Here is a 24399-nt window from a genome sequence, read left to right as displayed (position 1 = left end):
CCAGAATTATTGGTGAAATTAAAATACCAAAAGAATTCAAGATCGACAAACTAAGACTGTGGCTGTGCTTTCACAATTTTTAAGGACTGAAGTAGAAATATTCTTTTTCTGTTGTTCTTGGAACACATTTTAATGCAGATAATTGCTAAACCATTTGTTGCTGCAACAAATCATTCACATTTTCAAGTATATTCAGTTTTAAATATATAATCCAAATAACCCAATATTGGAGATTTTCTGAAGGTGAGATGTTAGGACACAGAAAATGGAATTTATATCTCAGGTATTGGACATCCATTATCAAATATCAAATCATATAGAATTATTTTCCTTTAAGGAGGTTAGTAATTAAAGTTTAGTTTTTTGTATTTTTCCTTTCATATGGAATATTTCAGGTGCTATTTAGTGAGAAATATGATGCTTATTTTCTTTATGACATGTTTCAAATATATCTCAAATGTACGATTTAGAACCTAACTGACTACAGGAATAGTAACACATTTTTCTGATGGCTGTGAATAGAATAAGATTCCTTTTGTTTTTTGTTTTCTTGCCTATTGTAGAGGCAGGATTTCACAAAGATGAGGAAAAATTAGACATGATAAGGTAGGAGAAGTAACAGACAGCAAATTGGATATTGTTTCATACAAATTGTCCTAATGACCTAGTTGTATTTTCTCATCTTTTATTGAAGTTATATATTCATAAATAATTTAGTATTTCATTTTTCAGCATTTAAAAATATTTTTTATTTTTTTATAGAGATGGGGGTCTTGCTGTGTAGACCAGGCTGGTTACGAACTCCTGGCCTCAAGCGATCCTCCCATCTCGGGTCTCCCAGAGCGCTGGGATTACAGGTGTGAGCCCCACAGCACCTGGCCCATTTTTCAGCATTTTTATAGGTGTATGTGCTTTGCGACCTGGGTTTAGGAAAGTGGTTATTGACACTGCCACATATTGTAATCAACTCGGTAGATTTTAGAACATCAAGCTAATGGCCCTACCCTAGACCAATTAAAATGTACTTCTAGGATCATCTTTAACTGTAACCCTGAAAGCGGAGTTCTGAACTAGAGAAATGTGCTACTTGTCTTACTGATTTTTAAAAATGCATTAAACTGAATACTATAAGGAATGCTCTTTAAAAATGGTGGAAAATAAAGTGGAAATTTTAAATTTGTCATATTAAATCATAACATTTGTTTTTATTTCTGTCTTCAGTCCGTTTCTCTCATTGCACAGTTGTATTCCCATTCTAATTAGGAAATTCTGAGATAATAATCTTAGGTCTTCTTGTATTATTTACCCTGTATGTATCATCACATCTTATAGAAAGATATTTAATGTAATCACACTACTATGATCTAGTTCAGATACCCTCATGTTCTAATTGCTTTCATGATGGTATTGAAAGTTTTTATCAAGCATTTTATGAAACATATTATTTGCAGTAGATATTTCTTTATTTTATTTTTACTTATTTATCTGTTTATTTTGAGATTGAGTCTTGCTCTGTCGCCCAGGCTGGAGTTGTGGCACGACCTCACTCACTGCAGCCTCTGCCAACCTGGCTCAAGCAGTTCTCCTGTCTCAGCCTCCTGAGTAGCGGGGACTACGGGCGCACGTCAACACACCTGGCTAATTTTTTAAAATATTTTTAGTAGAGACGGTGTTTCGACATATTGGTTAGGCTGGTCTCGAATTCCTGACCTCAGGTGATCCACCTGCCTTGTCCTCCCAAAGTGCTGGGATTACAGGGGTGAGCCACCACGCCCAGCCTACAGTAAATATTTCAAGAAAATTTCATAAATGAAAACATAGGTACTGTATTTTGATATCTCTTGGACAAATTATAAGAAGTTTACTTTATATTATAAGAAGAGTACTTTCAGTTTTAAAAGTAGCCAGAGAACCATAGTGTTAAACCTAAAAAATACCTACCCCTTTGGAACACCAAGCTAACAACACAGCAGATTAGAAGTACCAGACTTTCCTTTTAGTTCACTTGTGCTTGTTGTGGTATTTTTGGAGATATTACTGTTGCTAGCGCCACCTAATTTGTATTGCGAAATTATTGAAGGCTAAAGCTGATAATAGCTGTTTCTGTAGTTATCAAAACAGGATTAGGTCTAATTTCTTGTTCTACTTGATATCGAACTCAATTTTATATATGAGACTTCTTTTAAGAATTCCCTAAATAGTAGCTCCAGTGTATACAAGTGATTATATTTACCAAAAAGACAAACTGTAAACTCTTTTGTTTCTTTTACCAGTTATCTTCCTTTCTGCCCTGTCTTCATTGCTTTCACTTTTCCTAAAGTAGACTTACTGTTTATAAGCAACCTTGGTTTTACATAGCATGTTGGAAGAGTGTGGGGCTGGGGTTGATTTAGGATTTGGAGGTGTAAAGTTTGCCAGTGAGACACCAAACCTTCTCTGGCTGCTTTTAAAACTGATAGTACTCTTGGGCTGTAAGAGTGACTTTGATCATATTTAACAACCAGCAATAGAATTTGACTTTTAATAGAAAGTTGCTTTTAAATAGCTTATCCTCCACGTGTCATTATTGTTCTCATTTCCCCATCCCACAGTCCTTGTATAACTTACTAGCTTGGACAGTTTACCTGAGAAATTGGCCTCAAAGCAGAAAGAAACTTAATGCTAATATTAAACTATTTTTGGGTTAAATTATTTTTCTTGGGTTCAAATTCAGTCCCTGCCAGGTAGTGTTTTTTTAGTTTCTGTAGTATTTCATAGCAAGTTGATTCTATTTACAACTTAATAATGATTACATTAGGAACTATTTTGCTTTTAATTCAGTTTGTAGATTAAGGAGGCATTATATAGATTTTTTAGTAATTTTTAGTAACTTTTTTTTAAGTGAAGAAATTCAAGATTCTAGGTTATTACTGGTGGAGGCATTAGTGTGTTTCATATCATAGTTCATTGTTTATTGATGAATTCATACACATATGCAAAAAAAGATAATAGATGCACAGCAGAAAAAAAGTTCAATAAGTGCTGAACAGGGTGCTTAACATAGCAGTGAACAGAAAGCGGCATGATCTTTAATTACAGTGTAAAAAGTGCTGCAACTGGATTGTAGGAGAAGAGCCCATACATTACAGGGGCAGCTAACCTTTTCTGAATGGTTTGTGTAAGTTCTTGATCAAAGCTAAGATCTGAAGGATAATTTAAATTTTGGTAATTATAGCTATATTTTAGTTTTAAGGTCTAAGGAATATACTAGATAATTTGTCAGAATATCTAAGTATAATGATAATTTTTCTTCAGAACTATAAAATTACACAAAGTCTGTCTTCTTTTTGAAGTGAGATAAAATTTTGGCATCAAAGCTAACTTCTAAGTTATGATGAATAATACATAATTACCAGAAAATTCTTATTTCTGAAATAAAATTATTCAACATTATTTTTATCTTAGAGTATGACTTTCTGTCTCATATTTTTGAGAACTGTCTACTGCCAACATAATATTAAACTATCGACTAAAAGGAATTTAAGATGTATGTTAGCCAAATCTCAGAGAAAAACCAATGGAAATATTGAGAGAAGTAATTTAGGTATCTTTTGCCCCCACTGCCTACCACTAAATAAAATTACAAACAATAAAACGTCCTAGGTGGTGATGCAATGAGAGGCACTAATGGTGTGGTAAGAGAGATGATGGTTCACTGGGAGCACTAAGGAAAGGTCTGCTGTTGAGAAAATATGTAAGGCCATACCTGAAGGGTTAGAAAACGCCAGACATGGCTGGCCGTGGTGGCTCATTTCTGTAATCCCAGCACTTTGGGATGCCAAGGCTGGTGGATCACAAGGTCAGGTGTTTGAGACCAGCCTGACCAACATGGTATTGCTCCTAAAATGCAAAAATTAGCCGGGCCTGGTGGTGCATGCCTGTAATCCCAGCTACTCAGGAGGCTTGTGGCAGGAGAATCGCTTGAACCTGGGAGGTAGAGGTTGCAGTGAGCCGAGATCGCACCACCGCACTCTAGCCTGGGTGACAGAGCGAGACTCCATCTCAAAAAAAAAGAAAGAAAGAAAATGCCAGACATTTATTGAGGGGCTGGAATGATATAGTGAAGTGTTCTGAGTCAGTCGGGCTCTGATTGATAAAGAGCTTGGCATGTTTGAAGGACAGCAAGGAAGCCAGAATAGCTGGAGCGTAGCAGCAGGGACACAAGTGCCACAAGGTGAGTTGGAGAAAGGCACTGGGAAAGGTTTGTCTTTTAAGTGCTCTGAGAAGCAATTGAAGGTTTGAAATAGAATAGTGACTTGCTTGATCACATTTGTACTTTTGAAAAGTTCCTCTGGCTGCTGTGGGGGAAAGGCTTGAGTAGATGCAGGGTGGGAGAAGCATAACCAGCAGTAGACTCTTGTAGCAGGTTAGGTGAGAGATGGTGGTGGCCACGACTGAGCTGCTAGTGGTGGAAGTGACAAGAAGTAGAAGTATCGGAGACAAAACTTGAAGATAAAAAGTCTTGAATTTGCTGATGATTTGCATTGATGAAGTGTTGGGGGAGAGGACTGAAGGAGCAGAGGAGAGTGACAAGGGACTGGATGCCATTTATAAGGATGGGGAAGACTGGGATGAAACCGGTTAAAGGAGAAATTTTAACCATGGCAAACTTAAGAGAGGTTTTGTGTGAGAAAATGGAAATGCTAAGAAGGAAGTTGAAAATCCTGCTAATTTGGAGATCTTTGATTAAAACTAGAAATAAGAATATGGGAAGCATCAACTTCCAAGATGCCCTCATTGTAGATAATACCATTTAGGATCTAGGCTCAAGCCCTGGGAAACTCCAGGGCTTTGGAAGTCAAATAGAGGAAGAACACGTACAGGAGATGAAGAAAGATTAGCGAGGAAGTCAGTGAAATATCCACAGGTGGGCTGCTGCCAAATCCAGCAGAACAGTATGCCAGATGTTAGGAGCATGAGTAAAATGAGAAAAGAGAAATGGCTTTTGACAACACTTCCTTACTAATAGTAGGGAAGAAGACATAGGTACAGATTCAAGTTGATTTCAAATTATGAAAGTGAGGTAATTGACCTGCAGTGGTTGCTGCTCAGTGAAATCAGCATAGTGATTACCTGAGCTAGGTTAGAGATTTGATGGGTAAGAAAGAACACCTAACGGTAATCCTGGAGGGAAAAAAATAAAGTGTTTGCTGGAGAGAATGAGTTGGATTGCTGGACTTCAATGTGTGTGGGTTGAGTTTGTGACTTAAAAATGAAACCAGTCTATTGCTTGTGTGGCTTTTTTCAAAATACTGTTATTCCATTACCTATCTCTTACCCCAAGAGTAGTCACATTCTTATTTCTGGTTATTTTAATTCCTGGTGGTATTTTTATGTGATTAATGAGATAGTACTTGTTAATTTGATGATATTCTAGAAACCTGGTAAGTACTATGTACCTTGTCTTAAGTTTTGGTTACTTAGTTGGTAAAATTATAGCATGCACCATTGAATTACCTAATTCAAAATATATTCTTTTATTGTTTGACATTTGTCTTGTTTTTCTTTAAAATGTTATCTTTGTGGAGTAAACATTTTTCTTTATGCTGTTTAACATCTTCATCAGATTAGTTCAGGGTATTCCTGAATGTGGTTGTTTGGAAGTAAAATGCTTTAGTTTTAGTTATATAGATTTTAATAAGATACTACTTTCTATATAATTTATCAGGTACTTTAGGCATTTTAATTTGCAAATTTAGGACAATTTGCTTTAACGTTTCTTCACTTTTGTCCATTGGATGTAATTTCCATAAAGTATTCATTTCCCTAAGTAAAAACCAAAACCAAACCAACAACTAATGGTCACTGAAGAAAGAGTGATTAAATGCTCAGATTATAATGGTATTTGCATTTTAATGTTACCAGCTCTCTACAGTTTAATGTGTATGCATTTATCGATTGCTTATGTTTCTCCTTGCATTCTTTGGCCTACTGGTTTTGGTTGTTTATAGCTATAGAATATAGAATTCCTTATGGTTATCCATTTCTCCTTTTAAGTAGAGTGATAGTTGTTAGAAGAAAAATAACCCCCCAATACTTTCTTCTAGTGTTAATTCTTAAAGTGTGATTGACTTTTATTTACTTTTTGGTGCAGTAATTGCAGTTCATGAGTCAATGTTGATATCCTATAAACCTTAATTTTTAATGTTTCATTGTAGTGATGTCTCAGGCAGAATAAAATATTTAATGTAAATTGTAGCAGCAAACATTTAAGTTATACTTAAATGTTTAAATCACTGTTAGTGATTAGCTTATTTTGCCTTCCTTGAAGCAATTTGTCCTAAATTTCCATACGTTTGCATTTGTTTTTGCTGTTCTAAAATTCCTTAGTTGCTGGCTTTGACCTTTTATGTTGCTGAGTTTTACACATCTATTTTCTCAACTGCCATATCCTAGGGGGCTTGGAGTACCCATAATACAGTGAGCCCACCTTCCTGGTCCCCAGACATTTCAGAAGGTCGGGAAATTTTTAAACCCAGGCAGCTTCCTGGCAGTGCCATTTGGAGCATCAAAGTGGTAAATAAAATTGCATTTACATTCATAATATCATTTCTGTCTGATTTGTTTTGCCCTACTGGATGTTAAGAATTAAATCTTTCTTTTCTAGATTGAGCTTCCAGAAACACTTTTTAAATCTAAAAATTTTAATGTAAAGAAATAATATGCTTGCATTTAAAAGTCAAGTATACATTTTTAATACCTCTTTTTATGGTTACTTCCTTTTGTTGTGATTACTACTGTTTTTATGAGGGAGAAGTCCTTGACATGTAGACCAAAAGGTAATTAAGGACCTTTTCATTCATGATATCATAAAACCTTGTTGCTTAGAAAAAAGCAAAAGAAAAAACTCCATTAATTTATTATGTTCTCATGGAGAAGAAATACCAAAATTGTGGCAGATTTCATTGTCTGGTTAATACCTTAAAATGACAAGGCTTTTTCCCCCATGACATTGGTTGATGGCTCTGCCAGTCCTTGAAGTGAGTTAAGTAGTGTGATGCATTTTGAAGAGAAAAAAATTAATTTGAAAAAGTATTAACTCAAAAGTTAAAATACTTCATTGACTAGAGATGACAGTTTTTCTTCATATTCTATATTTAATATTCTGGAATATGGCTGTTTAATTTAGACTAATCAAGGATTTTAAGGAATTCTAGATTATACTTTATTTTCTTTCATGACTGGAAGAACTATTTTTTTTTAACGTCCCTACCTCCCCCTGATATCATCCAAGATATTGAGGTATAAATATACCTCATTTGACAGTTTGATAATATAGACCACCAATTTCCACTTACTTTTTTTCTGGGTCAGCATTTCATGTTCGAGAAAATAAATTGAGAGATTACTGTAGTCTTGATTTGTAATCACTAACTTAATTTTTCAAAAATGTTTTATACCAATTTAAAAACAAAACAAACTCGGCCGGGCGCAGTGGCTCACGCCTGTAATCCCAGCACTTTGGGAGGCTGAGGGGGCAGATCACTTGAGGTCAGGAGTTCGAGGCCAACCTGGCCAACATGGTGAAACCCCGTCTCTACTAAAAATACAAAGAAATTTAGGCGGGTGTGGTGGCATGTGCCTGTAATCCCAGCTGCTAGGGAGGCTGAGGCAGAATTGCTTGAACCCAGGAGACGGAGGTTGCAGTGAGCCAAGATCGCACCATTGCACTCCAGCCTGGGCAAAGAAGCGAGACTCCATCTCAAAAACAAACAAACAAACAAACAAAAAACCCAAAAAACTAACCTGACCCCATCCATCTGTTGTGCAGAGAAGCTGATGCACTTCTCAAAAGGGATCTCAAGGAGAGCAGGGTAAGAGAAGACAGGAGTGGCAGTTTGAAACTGGGAGCTGGCTGTATTTATTACATCCAAAGGGAAAAAAGCCATTCCTCCCGTTCCTTTTGTTCATGTGTTTCTATTTTATGCTTACAGTATCACCATCAATTTTTGACTTGGAAACCATTCTGCTAAATAGGGAATAAGTTCATTTCAAACTATGATAAGGGACATCAGTTGAAGATATGACATATTATTTAACATATGGTGAGGGAAACATCTAAGTATTTTCCTGAGCATCTGGATAATTTTAAATACACGTAATTCATCTACTTAGGGAGGTGCCAGGTTTTTTCAAGGAGTAATTAATTAGTACAAACAAGGGTGAGGGGGCAGGGAACACCATACTCTGGTACTTAATGTCTGAAATTATCAGGGAATTTAACACATTTTCCCATAGGTTTATTTCTTGTGTAAGAAGTCAGATAAATTATTTCCATTTCAAGTATTTGTTATTCAGATTATTTAAAGCAAAGCTTTCACAAAGCCTTTTGTCAGCTTTGCTATAATCCTCAAATAATTTTTCCTGGCTGGACGCTTTGGCTTACTCCTGTAATCCTGGCACTTTGGGAGGCAGAAGCAGGAGGATCACTTGAGCCCAAGAGTTCTAGGCTGCAGTGAGCTGTGATCACACCACTGCACTCCAACCTGAGTGACGGGAGCAAGTTCTTGTCTCAAAAATAAAAGTAATAACAATAATAATAAATTTTCCTCTAAATACAATGGTGAATGAGGTAGAAATGTTGAGTTCATAAGAGAACTGTTGAATAGTGAAGGAAACTGACTTAATTTTAATGACAGGAAGAATACTGTTACATACTAGCAAAAATGAACTTTCATGCTGATGTAGCAGTACAGGATATGGTTCCAACCCAGGGACGCTGCAGCCAGACATGCTAGCTAAGTGACCTTGGACAAGTTACTTAACCATTTTATTCCTCAGCACACTCATCTCAAATAAGGATAATAAAACCTACTATATGGGATTGTTGAGAGTAAAAAATACTTAGATTAGTACATAGTAAGTACTCAATAGATGTTAGCTATTATTGTAATCACCACGAGACCAGTTAATGAAAGAGTTCTTCCTTATACTTACTCTATATTGAATACAATTTGTTGCACTTCGAAATATCTGGATCAGGCTATAGTTGTTGTCGTCACCGAGAATGTAGGAGTGGGAAAGAGAAAAATCATGCAAAGGCTTGCTGATAGCATTCACAGTGACAGGCCTAAGATATGATTCTAAGGTTGTAAGCATTTTATATTTAGATTTTTAAGTTGTGGAGTATACGTTTAAAGATAAAAATAATAAGCCAGGTCTCTTAATACTTATCTAAAGAAGTGTTTGTGTAACATTTAATAAAATGTTTTATCTCAGTGGCATTTGGATTTAAAAATTAATTTGGGCTGTCACAGAATGTTGACTTTTCCTAATCTGTTACATAGGGCCGTGGGTCTGGATTTCCAGGAAAGCGGAGACCTCGAGGTGCAGGACTGTCGGGGCGAGGTGGCCGAGGCAGGTCAAAGCTGAAAAGTGGAATCGGAGCTGTTGTATTGCCTGGGGTGAGGCTTGCTTCATGTATATTTTCTCTAATCTAAATGTCAGTTAATGATGAAAATCTCATAGCAAGTTATTTTGATCTTAAGAGTCATATAAATAGGTCAAAATGTTTATTTTACTGTCCTACTTTGCTTTTTTTTTTGAGCCTCTGGTTATGTTTTCTTGTATATTTACTTTCTCATCCTTTCTCTTTTCTTACCTTCCTCTTTGACTCCTTATCTTTCTATGCCAACCCTCTCTAAAAAGTCAGTATGTAATATAGTTGCTCTTTTATTTAAAAAATTTTAAGATTGATAGATGTTTGCTTACTATCATGTTATGAGGCTTTATTTATATGTGTATTACAAATATATTTGCTAACTACTAGCAAATATTTTATGTAATAACTTCGCTATTTTATTAAAATCCTGTTTTAAAAATTCTGAAATGTCATTTTAAGTATAGGAGACAGGTGAAATTGTTCAAGTTTACTACTAAACCAGGAATAAGGAAGCTTAGATTCTTGTCTTTTTTCAAAAAGAAAAATTTTAAAACCAGGCTTATTGAGGTACAGTTGATATAAGCTATATTTGACATGTACAATTCCATAAGCTTTGATATATATATACACCCTTGAAAACGATACCACAATCATGATAGTGAATATATTCATCTCCCAAAGCTTCTTCATGCCCCTCTGTAATTTTCTGCATTCCCCCTGCCATCCGTCCTTGTCCCCAAGATTAGTTTGCATTTTCTAGAGTTGTATATAAGTGGAACCATACAGAACTGTACACTTTTTGGACTGATTTATTTCAGCACAATTATTTGGAGATTCATCTGTGCTGTTGCATTTGTTAACAGTGTACTCCATTTTCTTGCTGAGTATTAATAAAACTGTGGATGCACCATGGTTGTAGACCTGTGCACTTTTCTTTCTTCTTCTTTTTTTTTTTTTTTTTCTGAGACAGGTTATCGTTCTAATTCCTGGCTGGAGTGCAGTGGTGCGATCATAGCTGACTCTAGCTTCGACCTCCCACCTCCGTCTCCCAAGTAGCTGGGACCATAGGTGTGTGCCACCACACCCAACTACTTTTGAAAAATTTTAAATAGAGACAGCATCTCACTGTGTTGTCCAGGCTGGTCTCAAGCTTCTGAGCTCAAGCAGTTTTCCCACCTTGGCTTCCCAAAGTGCTGGGATTACAGGCGTGAGTCACCATGCCCCAGCCTGTAGTGTTACATTCTTGTAATGTCTTCGTCTGGTTTTGGTATCAGCATAACTACAGCTTCATAGAATGAATCAGGAAGTATATTCTCCTCTTCAGTTTTCTGGAAAAGTTGTGTAGTAGTGGAAATGTATCTTCTTATATTATACATGAATTTATTAGTGAAACCATCTTGGCCTGAAATTTTCTTTGGGGGGTGGGGGGGTTTTGTTGTGTGTTCCTTTTTTTTTTCTTTCTTTTGAGATGGAGTTTCGCTCTAGTTGCCTAGGCTGGAGTGCAATGGCACAATCTCAGCTCATGCAACCGCTGCCTCCCAGGTTCAAGTGATTCCCCTGCCTCAGCCCCCTGGGTAGCTGGGATTACAGGTGCCTGCCACCACGCCTGGCTAATTTTTTTTTGTATTTTTAGTAGAGACAGTTTTTCACCATGTTGGCCAGGCTGGTCTCGAACTCCTGATCCACCTGCCTCGGCCTCCCAAAGTGTTGGAATTACAGGCATGAGCCACCATGCCCAGGCTGGAGTGCAGTGGCATGATCTCTGCTCACTACAGCCTCCACCTCCCAGGTTCAAGCAGTTCTCCTGCCTCAGCCTTCTGAGTAGCTGGGATTACTGGCGCGCACCAGCATGCCTGGCTAATTTTTGTGTTTTGGGTAGAGATGGGGTTTTGCCATGTTGGCCAGGCTGGTCTCAAACTCCTGGCCTCAGGTGATCCGTCTCCCAAAGTGCTGGGATTACAGGATGAGCCACCAGCGCCCAGCCTGTGGGACAGTTTTTAACAACACATTTTATTTATTTAATAGGTACCTATTTAGGTTATCTGTCTCTCCTTGCATAAATTTGCATCTTTCAAGAAATTTGTTCATTTTGTCTATCTTGACAAATTAAAGGAATGGAGTTGATCATAATGTTTCTTATTATTTTAATACATGTAGAATCTGTAGTGATTTTACCTTCCTCATTCTTGATACTAATAATTTGTATCTTGTCTTATTTCTTTCCTGATCAGTCTGGCTAGAGATTTATCAATCTTATTGACCTTCTTGAGTCAGCCTTTGTTTTCATGGACTTTTGTCTATTTTCTTGCCCCTTTCTGTTTTATTGATTTTTATTATCATCTTTATTTTTTCCTATCTTCTCACTTTGAGTTTAATTTGATCTTCTTTTTTTGTTTACTCTTACGTGTCCCTGCTTGGAAGGGACACTTGTGAAGTTTAGGTCAGAACTTTCTATTCTCCTTGGCTCATATCTGTGGTCTAGGAAAATGAAATTTCTATCACCTTCTGGATAAATCACACTATTATCTATGCAGGCAACAATAGCACATATTTTCTCAAAGGTTACCTTTGCCCTCAAGTTAGGTTTTATTTTTCTAGCAGTCTAATGGTCATGAAATAAATTATAAAATAAAAACAGTGGGTCTTCAAGCTAGATGATACTGTTTTCTTTCTTGCATGGACAATTATTTTAAAATATTTTGGTTTTTCTGCACTTATTATTTAAATATGACAGTATGACTCACCACCCCCACTTGAATCTAGGGAGATTGTAGTTTTCTACTGCAGACTTTGTTTCTGGTTTATACTGGGAATATATTGTTTATCATTTTCAGTGAAAGCATTCACTGGTTAAATTTCCTTTTAAAAATAATAATGGATCTTTACAATTTCTTTGAGCTGCTCAGTGTGTATAATGTGTTGAATTTTCTGTTAGTGGTTGGGAGGTAGAAATAGATACTTTATTTCTATTTTAGCCATTTCCATAATTATATATCTCAATAGTCTTGTCAATGCATCATTAGTTCTATGACTGAATTAATGGTTACTTTTAGTAGTCACTTAATTTCTTACTGATGATGATGATTCTACTTTTGTGAATCATCTTGGATGATTCTCTAAAATCTTAGAAAGCTGATTTTGTTAATGCTATGCATGTAACACATCAGTACATTTTCTCTATTAAAAAAAATTAAAGCATTATAGGTAGATCAGAATTTACCATTACTAACTCCTCAGTCCTTCTTATTTCCCTGTTACCAGTTTGGTATATTTATATATTAGGTTGATCCATATGAAATTGCCAATATTATTTCTGAATTGATGAAAAGCAGCAATTTCTTATGATTCAACCTATTATATGTGCCCATAGACTACATATAATGACTTTGCATGTTTTTATATTATAGTGCTATACCTCAAATACTGTTCTGCAATTTATTTTTTCACTCAACAATGTCTTTTGATAATTTCTTTCATGGCAGTCTATACAAGTTTCTACCTCCCTACTTTTAAAATGTTGCATAATTTTCTAATGTTTGGATTTGTCATGGCTTTACTTACTCCCTAATGATGAATATTGGCATTATTAACACTTGTAGTCATTAGGGTTCATATGACTATAAATTGCTCTTATAAAGCATTAGTGCTATCCATTAAGACTGCCTTTAGGCTGGGTGCGGTGGCTCACGCCTGTAATCCCAGCACTTTGGGAGGCTGAGGTGGGCAGATCATGAGGTCAGGAGATCGAGACCATCCTGGCTAACATGGTGAAATCCCATCCCTACTAAAAATACAAAAAATTAGCCAGGCATGGTGGCAGGCACCTGTAGTCCCAGCTACTCGGGAGGCTGAGGCAGGAGAATGCCGTGAACCTGGGAGACAGAGCTTGCACTGAGCCGAGATTGCGCCACTGCACTCCAGCCTGGGCGACATAGTGAGACTCCGTCTCAAAAACAAACAAACAAAAAAACTGCTTTTAAATGTATTTGTATTGAAAAATACTGAGATGTAGTCCTTCTGTTTAGTTAACCAACCAACCTTCCTTCCTTCCTTTTTTTTTTTTTTTTTGAGACAGGGTCTCGCTCTGTCACCCAGGCTGGAGTACAGTGGCGTAATCTCGGCTCACTGTAACCTCTGCCTCCTGGGTTCAAGTGATTCTCCTGCCTCAGCCTCCTGAGTAGCTGAGACTACAGGCGTGTGCCACCACGCTTGGCTGTTTTTTGTATTTTTGGTGGAGACAGGATTTCACCGTGTTGCCCAGGCTGGTCTCGAACTCCTGAGCTCAAGCGATCCACCCACTTTAGCCTCCCAAAGTGCTAAGATTATAGGCATGAGCCACCACACCCAGCTGGTTAATCTTCTTTCAGTTGTTCCTCAAGAAAAGTAATTCAGTTGTTTTATGTTTTGACCTTGAACATAACCTGTTGTGTTTCAACTCTGTCTTTCCAGGCTTAGGTTGTAAGCTTTTTAAAGAAAGAGGATTGTATTTTATGATTTTGGCAGTGCCCTCCTTGTCTTCTTCTACAACTTCTAGTTCAGAGCTTTATTTTGTTTCATAATCACTCTAGAAATTATTAACAAACCAGTGGGTACTTAGTTGATTTAGTCAAATAGAACTAAGTCCAGACTGAGCAATATTGGTTGATAATCATTTGGCTAATACTGAAATTTTGATGTTATTCAAAATAATATTCTAAAGCAGTGCTAATAGAAATATAATGAGAACCATATATGCAATTTAAAACTTCCTAGTAACCACATTAAAAAGTTACAGTGAGCTGGGTGCAGTGGATCATTTGCGGTCAGGAGTTAGAGACCAGCCTGACCAATATGGTGAAACCCCGTCTCTACTAAAAATACAGAAATTAGCTGGGCATGGTGGTGGACAACTGTAATCCCAGCTACTTGGGAGGCTGAGGCAGGAGAACAGCTTGAACCAGGAGGCAGAGATTGCAACGAGCCGAGATCGCGCCATTACACTCCAGCCTGGGCAACAAGAGTGAAACTCCTCTCAAAACAAAATGAAGGTTATAGTGAACAGGCGAAATTAATTTTAATGCCTTCCATTTCGACCGATATATCTAAAATATTACCATTTCAACATGTAATATGTAATTATGTGCTGTATTTTATGTTTGCAGGACATCTCAGTTCAGACTAGCTACATTGCAGATCCCAATTGTGTGTCATTAAAATAGTGATAGATTTGTGTGTGTACATACATATATTATCATTTATAGTTTCCTGATTAGAATTCTGCATAATCAAGTCTTACTAAGACAGGTTTATTATATTTTCTCATTACTTCTTGGTCTATAGGAATTCTACCTCTAAAGAGAGAATTAGGTTAATAATAAAATGTCACGACTCCATTTTACGGTAGTATCTTAGCATTAATATTTGGAATTGTTATTCTAGACCTTAGCAAAAATATATGTTTTGATTATGAATTTTCTGAAGCTTTCCAGTTAAGTGTAAAACAAGTGAAAAATATAACTTCGTATTCTGTGTATTTTGCTTTTTATAGGTGTCTACTGCAGATATTTCATCAAATAAGGATGATGAAGAAAACTCTATGCACAATACAGTTGTGTTGTTTTCTAGCAGTGACAAGTTCACTTTGAATCAGGTTTGAACTTGACAATTTACTGTCTTCCTCATTGAATTCCTCCTTGCACATTTCTGCTTTATCTCATATACACGGAAGTCATCCAATATTTAGCTGTAGAGCTATATTAGTTAAGAAGGTATTTTTAAAGTAAAATTTGTAGGTTTTTAGCTTAGTCTCCATTTAAAATATGTTCTGTTTTCTTAACTTCAGGATATGTGTGTAGTTTGTGGCAGTTTTGGCCAAGGAGCAGAAGGAAGATTACTTGCCTGTTCTCAGTGTGGTCAGTGTTACCATCCATACTGTGTCAGTATTAAGGTAAACATCCTTAAATTGAGTTAACAAATATGTATTGAATTTCTATTTGGTTTTAGTAGTAACATGAGCTCCCAGTTCTCACAATTAAGTATTATGATTATTAAACATATGTGACAGTATTTAAGTACTTAAAATACAGCTTTTAAGGTTTTCTATCTCAAGAAATTTGCTCCTCTATAAATCTTATATTGTACAATATACTTGTCGTGAAAAAGTAAAACTTAAAAATATATGCATTTAATTTAAAAGACAATTTATACTATTCACAAAGATTTTAGGTTTAGCTGATTCATTTTGTCTGTTGATTTAAAAAGCTGAGAACTGGAATATTTAGTAAAAAATTATTAGCCCATTCTGTTCTTTCCCGCATTCTCTCTCCTCTATGCTCACTCGTATACAAAATGACATTTTCTCCTTATAGCCAAAAGAAACAAAACAAGTGTCATATTTAATGCAATTGGTAATAATCGAGAGTCAGCACTGCTCACTTTGAAGCATTTCAGGATAGAGGCTTTCTGGGGAACCTTTTAAGTGGTATCGTGTGCTTGGTTTTAAATATGGACAGGTCTCAATACTTCACTAGTTTTATCTAAGGTTCTTGGTTTTTTAAGAACTCAGTCTTAATAAAACTTACATATTTGAATAAAGTGTCATGGCCACTGGAAGCAAGCATGGAGGTATATATAGCTGTACAGCAGAGGTCTTAAACCATATACTCCACAAGTAAATCTTTTCTAGTACTGCCATACCATGTAATATAAATACTAACCTCAGTTTCAATAACAGGTTGTGAACCATGAGTGATTTTTATACCTTTCTCCCCTGCCCTTCAAACATCACTGTATTATATCATTTTCAGTAAAATGTCAGTATAGTAAGCAAATCAACATTATCTCCTTCAGAATTCTTTGTTGATAACTACACTAGTTTTTATTTTATAGGGTAATACAGGTTTTTGTGAGTTTAGGAATCAAAATGAAAGATTGTAATTAATACTATACAAAATAGAAGACTAGTACGGTTAATTTATGTAGTCTTTTAAAATTAGTTGCTCATGGTATGTGACTGAAAAACACAGAGTATATAAAGCCAATTAAAAAATAGAGTTATATATGCATAAAACATGTTTCTTTTCTTCTTTGTACTTTATATTTTGTATAAAAGTTGCTGCTATCACTAGATTTTGTTTTTTAGAATACTTAATGTTTTGGACCTAAGGAAATTGAATAAGATCCCTTTCAAGATAGTCATGTATTTCTTTTAACCCATTCAACAATTACCGAATTCCCATTTTACAGATGAGTACGACTTACATAAGTTAAGATTGGACAATTAGTGCACTATCAAACACCTAGTTACTGGTAGAGCTAGAATTTGAATTCCTGTTTTTAAAAATTATGTGTGGTTCCTTTTACACGATGACACTGTTTTGGACAGTATAGAATACTGCAGTCTCATTGAGAAATACAGCAGTATCTAGAAATATACTAGGGATATGTGAATTGGCTCAGCTTGCATTTTTATTGTAGGAGGCAATTGTTTGTGGATAAGTTTGATACCTTTGAAGTTTCTTTTTAAGCTTGCTGGGGCAAGTCTAGAAAGCCTTCAGTCTAAGGTGGATATTTTCAAACTTTATGGTTTTAGAACCTTAACATTCTTTAAAATTACTGGGGACTCCATAGTTTTTGTTTATGAGGATTTTAACTATGGACTGTTCAGCATTTTAAAAATTAAAACTAGGAACATTTTATAACACAAGACTACAGAAGCACAACCTGTACAATGTCAATGTAATATTATGATACAACATGTAGCCTCTATAAACACCACTGTATAATTGTGAATGAATTAAAGTGAAAAAAGGCAAATTAAATCTTAGTATTATTTAACTTGTTTTAACTTTACAGACTCACTGGGGTTCCCTAGACCACATTTTGGTAGCTGCGGTCCTAGCATTAGTTTAACCCTATACTTAAGACTTGGCCTTTCTGGGATCTCTACTGAATTCTACTCCCTGTTCACCAGTGTCTTTGTACTCTGACTGGTTGTGCTTCACTTGTCTTTGAGCCTTTTGCAAGCTGTGGTAATTGTGCAGCTTACAAATTCCCAGTAGATGTACTTTCCCCTGGTTGTGGGTCTTTGGGCTTCTAGAAGTACGGCTTGGTGTTCTACCAAAGACTTCAGGGGATCCTTTGTAGATTTCTGGAGCTCTTAGTCGTTATTGCTTCTTCATTTTGAGTACTGTGTCCTGCAAATTCCACTGCCTCGCCTTCCCTAACCTCAGCGAGGCCATTGATTGTACTCTGCTGAGGTTCTGCCTCCCTGGGCAGCGTTCTGGAAAATGTTTCTAGGCAGAATATCATAGGACTCCCTGAGTGTTTCCTTCCTCTCAGAGACCACTGTCTCCTGTACTGTGTGTTGTCCAATATCTGAAAACAGTTGTTTCATACACTTGGTCCAATTTTCTACTGTCTCATGGGAGAACAGGCTGGTCCCACCTACTCCATTATAGTTGAAGCGTGTATCCGTATTAGATTATAAAACATATCTGTAACAACTTTGGACATGGTACCATGGATGGAATCCTGGATGACGTCTTATTTGAAAAAACTTTTAAAACTAAGGCTAGACTGGTTCAACGGAAGAAAAAAATGATAGTACAACCCAAGTACCTAGGTTAAAAGGGAATTTCAAAGAGGGAGAAATTGTTGAAGTGTTGAAGTACTAGAAGTCAAGAAACACAAACACTAATGTTTCCATTAGATTTGAGAATAAGAAGGTCTTGACAAGCCTGGCTTAAGCAGTTATGAGTGGATGTGGGTGTAGAGACCAGACTGTAGTGTTTTGAAGAGTGAATATAAGCTGAGAAACTTGAGAGTTTGGTTATAAAAGGGACCACAGGTATCTGTGAAGAAAACTTAGTAGGAATGAAGATAAATATTTTTAAAATTCTGCCACTGAACACCTCAGATCTGTCTGCCACTTTATCTTCAGGTCATTGTTTAAGCCAGGGTCAGGCAGACTGGCCCATAGACTAAATCTGGCCCATTTCCTGTGTTTGCAAATAAACTTTTATTGAAATATATCCATTTTCTTTTGTTTACATATATTTGTAGCGGTTTTTGCATTGCACTGGCAGAGTTTTTATAAAGTTGCAACAGATCATATGGCCCTCAAAACTTTCTGTTTACTCTCTGGCCCTTTATTGGAAATGTTTGCTGGCTACTGCTCTAAGCCACCCTGATCTTACCCTTAGGCCATTTCCTTCATTTGGGCAAATAATACATTAACTTGGTAATCTAAGACAAATTCTTAAAAATCAATAAGCTAATCAAAATAATAAATATGCATGTTTAAAAATCAAATGACATTAAAAGCCTTGTAATGGGCTGGGTGTGGTGCCTCACACCTGTAATCCCAGCACTTTGGGAGGCCGAGGCGGGTGGATCACTTGAGGGCAGGAGTTCAAGCCAGCCTGGCCAACACAGTAAAACCCTATCTCTACTAAAAATACAAAAATTAGCTGGGTGTGGTGGCTCATTCCTGTAGTCCTAGCTACTCAGGAGGCTGAGCCAGGAGAATTATTTGAACATGGGAGGCGGAGGTTGCAGTGAGCTGAGATCACACCACTGCACTCCAGCCTAGGCAACAGAGCAGAGCAAGACTCCATCTCAAAAAAAAAAAAAAAAAAAAAAAAAGGCCTTGTAATGAACAACCAACTCTTGTCTTACTCTACCTCCACGTCTGAGGCAATCGCTTTTAATCTTTTCAGGTCTTTTTTCTTGTGGTTAATGCTATAGCTCTAAATAATCAACTGGTTTACTGCTTTATCAATGCTAGATTTTGTTGACTTTCTGCTATGAATAAATAAATTCTGATTTAGGTCTTAAAATACACCTCCATCCTTCTCCCAATATAGTTGTATTACTATGTTTAGTTCAATTAATAAGGTGTTGGTTATGACTCAGTAAATGTTCACTGCAGAGCTAAACAGTATACTATGAGTTTGTTTTGTCTTTCATGGAGTTTTTTATAACAAGAAAGTAATAGTGACTCTCCATTCGTTCTTTGTTTTTGCCTACTCTAGAACTATCATATAAGATTATTTTTTAAAGTACTGTTTTTTTCTGGGAGAAGTCCTACCCTCCTTCTAGACATTCCCTTCTGCTGCTCTGATATGTGCCAGTGGCTTCTAGGTATGTTGTTCTCATCCTTAAACTTCCTGACCTGATGTCCTTTGTTGGATCTGTTGATTTATAGATCCCAAGTCTTCCTGTTCTTTATAATACATCCTCATTCTGTTCCGCATACCTCTAAGTAACTTTATTAGAAAGGAGAATGAGGGAGCTGAATTTTGAGTCTTCCTGTGTCTACAACGTGTTCTGTCTTCACACATAGTTGCTTGTGTAGCTAGGTTGAGAATTGTACTTTGAAAAGTATTTTCCTGTAGAATTGGAAACTTATACTCTTCTAGCATCTGGAGTTGGGAAGTTTGGTGCCATTCTGATGGGCGTTCCTTTGAATTTAACTCTTTTATTTTCTTCTTTGGTAGCTTTTAGGCTTTCATGTACCTCATGATCTGAATTTTTATTCTGTACCCTCATTACTTGCTGTTTCATTATAATGTGGGCACTTGATTGGTTCTGTCTGAGGATCCTAGTCTTTTGAGATCTTTAAGAAGTTCCACAATCTTAATATTACATGGTGTGGCTTCCTTCAGGAGTTTATTAGGGATTTGGAGATTCCCAAATATTCTACTAACTTATACCCTTGAGAGAGGGGAGAATAAACAGAGGAGTGAATGTGAACTTCAGAATTCCTAGCTTCATAGTCTAAATAGAAATCCTCTAAGATCATAAAATGTCCCTAAGAACTCATGCTTTCCATTAATTTTTTTGATATTTTTTCTATTGATTCTAAGCATGGAAATGTAGATGGAGATTTTGTTGATGTATTTTCAAATTATGTATCAATAATAGGGAAGCTTACTTGATTTCTTTAAAATCTGGTCACTATAAATATAGTGGACATTAAATGTACAGCATAAGGGAATTATGTGGACTTTAAAAAGGCGTTAAAATACGTGCCATTTTCTATTATTCTGCTCAGTCGGCTTCTAAAAGCGTGTATGAACATGCCCAACCCAGTATTGGGCCTCCATAGGTGCTCAATAAATGTTAGTTGATTGCCTCTTTTCTGCTTCTAGGTACATAAGCACCATATTAATTTATATAGTATATTTGATTATGTTAGGTTAATGCATAAATCACATGGATTGGTTGTTTCTTTTACAGATCACTAAAGTGGTTCTTAGCAAAGGTTGGAGGTGTCTTGAGTGCACTGTGTGTGAGGCCTGTGGGAAGGCAACTGACCCAGGAAGACTCCTGCTGTGTGATGATTGTGACATAAGTTATCACACCTACTGCCTAGACCCTCCATTGCAGACAGTTCCCAAAGGAGGCTGGAAGTGCAAATGGTACTCTAGGGTTTGTTTGCCTTGTTAGTCTTTCAAGTTCAGAGCTTTCTCATACCACTTTGGTTTTTAAAAATTAGCCACACCTATTTAATTGAATAATACACATATTCTATGATAGATACCAGTAATCAGAAAAATTTTCACATACACATTAAATCATTTCCCCCATTATGTTCATATGTAGCTTCCTGAATTACAGTAACTGAGTAACTAAGAAAATAAAATTGAGACTTTTCGGGGGGATTTGGATTTCAGGTGTGTTTGGTGCAGACACTGTGGAGCAACATCTGCAGGTCTAAGATGTGAATGGCAGAACAATTACACACAGTGCGCTCCTTGTGCAAGCTTATCTTCCTGTCCAGTCTGCTATCGAAACTATAGAGAAGAAGATCTTATTCTGCAATGTAGACAATGTGATAGGTATTGTGCTATTTTTTCATCTTTTTAAAGCTTTTCTCTTTGAAATGTAGCAAAAAAAAAAAAAAAAAAAAATGGAAAATAGCTTTTCCTTAATCACAAGTTTTAGGTACAGAACTTTTTACCTTGTGGATTTTTAGTCACCTAGAAACTTACAGAAGTGATTTCCTGTTTTGAATTCTCAACTCCAGACTAAAGTTTTGTTTTGTTTTGTTTTTAAATTTAGAGACAGAGTCTTGCTCTGTCGCCAGGCTGGAGTGCAGTGGCGCTATCTTGGCTCACTGCAACCTCCACCTCCGCCTCCTGGGTTCAAGCGATTCTCCTGCCTCAGCCTCCCGAGTAGCTGGGACTACAGGTGCATGCCACCACGCCCAGCTAATTTTTGTATTTTTAGTAGAGACAGGGTTTCACCATGTTGGCCAGGATGGTCTCCATCTTTTGACCTTGTGATCTGCCCACCTCAGCCTCCCAAAGTTTTATGATTATAGGCGTGAGCCACTGTGTCCACCCAAGACTAAAGATTTTTAATTTGGGCCTTTTTGAGGGTTTAGGAATCCCTTGAAATTAGATGGAGAATTATTGCCTTCATCTATGCCGTTTCTTATGAAGGGTTTCTGAATCTTCTAATAGATTATAAAAAATATCTAACACATTCTGTTCTCCTTAAACCACTTTTTCTTAAAGCTCTAGATACTAGATATCTAGATATTAGATAGCACCTTCTGCCCTCCCTACGTAATTATGTGGAATTTCAAAATCAAGAATGTTTCCTTGCTTTGATTGGTATATTGTACTCTTTAGAAGTTAAGCAGTGAACATATATTATTAATAGTATTATTTTATCAGTAGTACAGTATTCTTGGGACTCTCTCTGGCTACTAATTATTTGTTCCATTGCAAGACAACTTTTTACTTAATTTCCCAATTACCATTCAACATCGCTTTCCATGAGATATGTCTACTTCAAGTTAGATGCATTACCTGGAGCACATATATGCTAGCACTGCCATTTGCAGTTTTCTGAATACCTTTGTGTTTGCCCTAACTAGCTTCCTTGCTGTCTTTGAGATATTTAATATATGATGATAAAATAATTAGCTTCCTTATGTAATGTGCTTTGCTTCCTCTCTAATAGTTGTTCTCATTCCTTTTTATTTCCGTCTTAGCTCTATGAAAGTTTTTCTGTTAATAGGGATAGTTAGGAGAAAAGGGCAAGGTAGGAGGAGCGTGTGAGGCTTCGGGCTTTTAAGTTTGAAGACTCAGTGTTACAGCTTTTAAAAGGTAGCAGTTCTCAGTATATTCCATTTTTTAAAAAAAATGTACAAATATGGTCTTTTTAGATGGATGCATGCAGTTTGTCAGAACTTAAATACTGAGGAAGAAGTGGAAAATGTAGCAGACATTGGTTTTGATTGTAGCATGTGCAGACCCTATATGCCTGCGTCTAATGGTAAGAGAATAATTTAAACTGTGAGTCTGCACTCTTGTACCACTCACTTGCACCTTACTGTCCATAACCAATGAATTAGCTTAGCTCTACTCTATTTTGTCTTTGTGAAACTTACTTTGACAAGTATTTTATGAAAAATATTATTTTTGGTTATACATGACTTATCACAACTTGTTATAAAACAATTTACATGAAACAATAAAAAGCATATACTTTAGATGTAAACTATAATTTTGCTTCCAAGGAACATGATCTTGTAGTTATTGACAATATGTCAGAATCCAATATGTTGATTCTTTCTTAGCCAGGTTTTCCTCCATGACTTGAGTATTTCCTTCATCACTTCTTGTTTTGTTGTTGCTTTAAAAAGCACTTTTAACTTTAGTGTTCAAACATTTATTTTAATAAAATGAGTATAGAAACAGAAACTTTAATCATATATAAGTATTTAAATACACTTTACCTTTTCTGAAAAGAATTACCTGGATTTTTTTTTTCGTTTCAGTGCCTTCCTCAGACTGCTGTGAATCTTCACTTGTAGCACAAATTGTCACAAAAGTAAAAGAGCTAGGTAAAATTTGAAATGCTTTACTTGATTTAATTAATTTACTTTGCTTAATTTTTACATAATTGGCTTACCACTTGTCAAACCTGGTTCAATCATATGGGTGTTCTATCCAAATTCCGTAATGTTGGTAATCATTTCCACAATGATATATAAAATGTCATCCAGCTTTACTGGGGCAGTAGTCCTATAAATTTCAGCAAGTAGGCAACAAAAATAACAGCTCTTAGAATAACCATTAATGCCATACTTGCTTTGGTTTCATTGATATATTACTGTGCTTAATTATCAGTTAGCAGAAAACACGGCCTAGTTAGCAAACAGATTTCTTTTAGAATTAATTCAATCTCTTAATTTTAAAATAATTAATAAGCCTAGTATGGTGATTAATATGATATTCTTATTAAACAGTCATTCTTTTGAATATTTGTATTTAATAGCACCTGATACAAAAACATTTGGATAGTACAGGAATTGTTCTAAGGAACAACAGTTTTGTACATTTAAAATTAAATCTGCAGGATTTGTACTTATTTATTACTTCTCCCTATTAGTAATTATGTTGATACTCTGATTTTTCCAGATGAGCTTCTGGAGTATTCTCTCTTCTCTTATGTAAATAGATCCCTGCCTTTTGATCTTTTCTAGGAAAAAGCTCATAGTGGATTAGCTGAGCATTGCATTTAGTTGCAGTGCTTCTAACTCTTTTTATTGGAACATGAAAATAGAAATTCCAGGAAGACTTTTTTGAGACAGAGTCTCGCCCTGTCACCCAGGCTGGAGTGCAGTGGCACGATCTCGGCTCACTGCAACCTCTGCCTCCCGGGTTCAAGCGATTCTCCTGCCTCAGCCTCCCACATAGCTGGGATTACAGGTGCCCGCCACCATGCCCGGCTAATTTTTTGTATTTTTAGAAGAGACAGGGTTTCACTGTGTTAGCCAGCATGGTCTCGATCTCCTGACCTCGTGATCTGCCTGCCGCCTCGGCCCCCCAAAGTGCTGGGATTACAGGCGTGAGCCCCCGCACCCGGCCCAGGAAGACCATTTTTTAAAAACATGCAACCTTTCTGCCTATAATCCAAGGAAGTTTGACCTATTGTTCCTAGTTTTTATTGGGTATCATGAAGTTAATTATTCATGCATT

General features: G+C 36.4%; 1 protein-coding gene across 22 annotated transcripts in view; it reads left to right on the top strand.

The window, feature by feature from the left end:
- KMT2C (lysine methyltransferase 2C) overlaps nt 1–24399 on the top strand; it is a 300175-nt gene that overhangs the window by 190048 nt on the left and 85728 nt on the right. For 21 of the 22 annotated variants that reach the window (XM_055392460.2, XM_055392455.2, XM_055392459.2 and 18 more), the window contains 8 exons: nt 6436–6555; nt 9327–9443; nt 14949–15050; nt 15243–15347; nt 20642–20823; nt 21079–21243; nt 22581–22690; nt 23196–23261. In XM_055392460.2, the coding sequence (XP_055248435.1) occupies nt 6436–6555; nt 9327–9443; nt 14949–15050; nt 15243–15347; nt 20642–20823; nt 21079–21243; nt 22581–22690; nt 23196–23261 (967 nt within the window). The remainder of the gene's footprint in view (nt 1–6435; nt 6556–9326; nt 9444–14948; nt 15051–15242; nt 15348–20641; nt 20824–21078; nt 21244–22580; nt 22691–23195; nt 23262–24399) is intronic. The other variant, XM_055392471.2, reaches the window with a different exon arrangement.

This window comes from Gorilla gorilla, chromosome 6 (genome assembly GCF_029281585.2).
Source record: "Gorilla gorilla gorilla isolate KB3781 chromosome 6, NHGRI_mGorGor1-v2.1_pri, whole genome shotgun sequence".
Taxonomy (NCBI): domain Eukaryota; kingdom Metazoa; phylum Chordata; class Mammalia; order Primates; family Hominidae; genus Gorilla; species Gorilla gorilla.
Note: the sequence above shows the minus strand (reverse complement) of the source record. Positions and strands in the feature narration are given on the sequence as shown.